General features: G+C 41.1%; 1 protein-coding gene across 1 annotated transcript in view; it reads right to left on the bottom strand.

Moving 5' to 3' along the window:
* The window catches only part of wnt10a (wingless-type MMTV integration site family, member 10a), a 30,553-nt gene extending 28,792 nt beyond the window's left edge, over nucleotides 1–1,761 (bottom strand). Inside the window, exon 1 of the mRNA XM_063213588.1 lies at nucleotides 1,264–1,761. Within this exon, the coding sequence (XP_063069658.1) occupies nucleotides 1,264–1,325 (62 nt within the window). The 5' untranslated portion in view covers nucleotides 1,326–1,761. The remainder of the gene's footprint in view (nucleotides 1–1,263) is intronic.
* Nucleotides 1,762–2,740: the final 979 nt, after the last annotated feature.

Genomic DNA, 2,740 nt, shown 5'->3' with positions numbered 1-2,740 from the left:
TGCCCTACAAGTTACTTATACAGGAACATTGTGTGTATTAGTGCTAATAGACGTATCCCCAAAATAAAGTGTTACCAAATTTTCATTTCATTTCATTTTATTTATTTTTTTTACTTTTTTTTGCTATTTGACCTTTTTCTAGGAAGGTTCCTTTGAGATATTAGCAGGTCTCTGAATTAACACCAGCCAAATGCTGGTGAAATTTCTGGTTGGTTGGTAGAAAAGACCAACTTATATGGCCGACTTTGACCCATTAGTGAGTATGTGTTTGGTTAGTGAGATTAACATCTACCAACAATTTTTGGCTAGTGATGAAAAGAGCTAATTTAGGGCCTTGGATATTAGGCTGTGTGTCTTTCTCCAGGTAGTTCAGGCCTGGTGTCACTTGGGAAAAAGTTTTTTAAGGGGAGAGAGACTTCAGGGGATACGGAGGGAAGGGAGGACAGGGACTGTGTCGAACCAATTTCTCTAACTGAACTTAATATAATTATTACAGGTGGTGTGGTTGAATGGCATGCGTATCTCACAAACTAAGGAGTAACAACACGTTAACAAGCACTCGTGTTTCACACTGCATCCAAAAATTGCAGAACACGTATTTGGCAACAGGAGAGCACCAAAGGAGGAGAGAATAGCAGAATCTATTTACTAATAGCAGGAACTTCACATTTAAAAAATCATTTAGGCCTAAATATAGGCCCTAGGATTATTCATTTCACAAGTACAAACTCCAAAGCAACTTTGAAAAAGAAGACATTTACTAGGAATAATTTAATGTTATGAATGAGCAAATAAAAAGTACAGTTTTTTAAAATTCTCTTTAAACTCTTTGTTTATGTACATGCATGGCCATCCAGGCAGAATTGTACAGCATTTTACAACTCCTGTAAACGCGTCACCTTTTAACAAGCATAAACACCAGTTCAACTTTTGAGTTGTCTGCATTCTTCAAAGTATTTCCTTTTTTCAGTTGCAAAGTTGTATCAGAAACATATTAAGGCGCCTATCTCTCTAACATCTGATGAGTCTGGAACAGCTTCTATCAGGCTTGTCATTTCAATATATCATCCGTGGGCATGCAATAACATGTAGGCTAGCCTACACCAGCCGTCTCGGTTTAAGAGTGATATTGTGCGTCTTTTTAATAAATCAGAAGAAAATAATACGAACGGGAACGAGCATTGTCTTAAGTCTTAAGTTACGTTTGAAATGTGTTTTATGTGTATTTTTAAAAGTTGAGAGAGTCTCATCCCACAGACTTACCTTTGAAGAAACTGAAACACCAACATCACTGAACAGAAAACGTGGAACAGTAAGAATCCCATTATAGTGCTTTATAGTTCTTCAAAAAACGTGTGAGCTCGGCAGGTAGCCTATATCTTTCCTGAAGGATGACAGATGTTGACCAGATACGCTTTTCCAGAGGTGAGTTTCTTGCCCAGTGGCTGACAGATTGACGGGTCCAGACCAAAAATCACGCTCAGATCTTCTGGACAGATCAAAGTCAGGAAAGGTGTGCGGCAGCTAAACGATGTTTTGATACGGATACGTTTCAGGTGTCTCCACTTTTCAGGCGCTCCGTTAAAAAAAGTTCTTGAAGTGTTGTCAGAGTAAAGAAGGTGAATGAATGAAGTCGCTACACGAGCGCACGAGGGTTACCGAATCTGTCCCAGTGGCACTTCAGCTCCGAAGTGATGATGTCCGCATTGAGTTACAACCGGGAAGCGGTCCATTAGGTCTTAAGTCAGCCTCCTACCTCTAGTCTCCTTTAGACTTGTGTGATGTTATGCTTATCCTGATAGCGTTGTAAACCACTGCACTTAGCTCACTGCCAGCCCACCTCTACGTCACTTGACAGTAAGGAGGGAAAAAAAAGTTGCGACAGAGTAAGGACAAGTGGCTCGTTAAGAGAAATATAGATTGCCGAGATAAGAGGAGGACCCCTAGGCACGATAGTGTAGAAGAGACTTTTCCCTCAGTCGGACTTTGATTTCATGAGGTGCACAAAAGAGCCATAACGATGCTGATGGTGGTGACAATCAAGTGATATCAAATCCCTACCTTATTTTTTTTATAGGCTAGGCTATATATATATAATTATTTTACAACTTAACCATAATGTAATTACATTCAGTGAGACTTTGAACAAGAATGACTAAGGGAGAAAAAAGTCTTTGTAGGCAACAAAACAAAACAAAAAGTTAGACTTTTGCAATGCCAGACTTTGTAACAATATGCACTAATTACAAAATACTTGTGGGCAATAACAAATATTTTGTATCAAACATTGGGTTTGGCGGGTAGGCTATATTGGGCCAGAATAAAATGATTTTAATTGTTTGTGTGGTTGTACCCTAGACAGAGGGTTTCCCATTCATATCTGCCACCATCTCCAGCTCCTCTCCAATTCACCCACTCTCACGAAGTGATGAAGACACACCCACACACACACACACACACACACACACACACACACACACACACACACACACACACACACACACACACACACACACACACACACACACACACACACACACACACACACACACACAGTGATGAGGGGGCTAAGAGTGGAGTGTACACACACACGCAGGCCGACACACACACACACACGCGCGCGCACACACACACGTACACACACACGCGCGCACGCACAGTGATGAGGGGGCTCAAAGTGGAGTACACACACACAAACACACACACACACACACACACACACACACACAGGACGGCAGGA

This window comes from Engraulis encrasicolus, chromosome 13 (genome assembly GCF_034702125.1).
Source record: "Engraulis encrasicolus isolate BLACKSEA-1 chromosome 13, IST_EnEncr_1.0, whole genome shotgun sequence".
NCBI lineage: Eukaryota > Metazoa > Chordata > Actinopteri > Clupeiformes > Engraulidae > Engraulis > Engraulis encrasicolus.
Note: the sequence above shows the minus strand (reverse complement) of the source record. Positions and strands in the feature narration are given on the sequence as shown.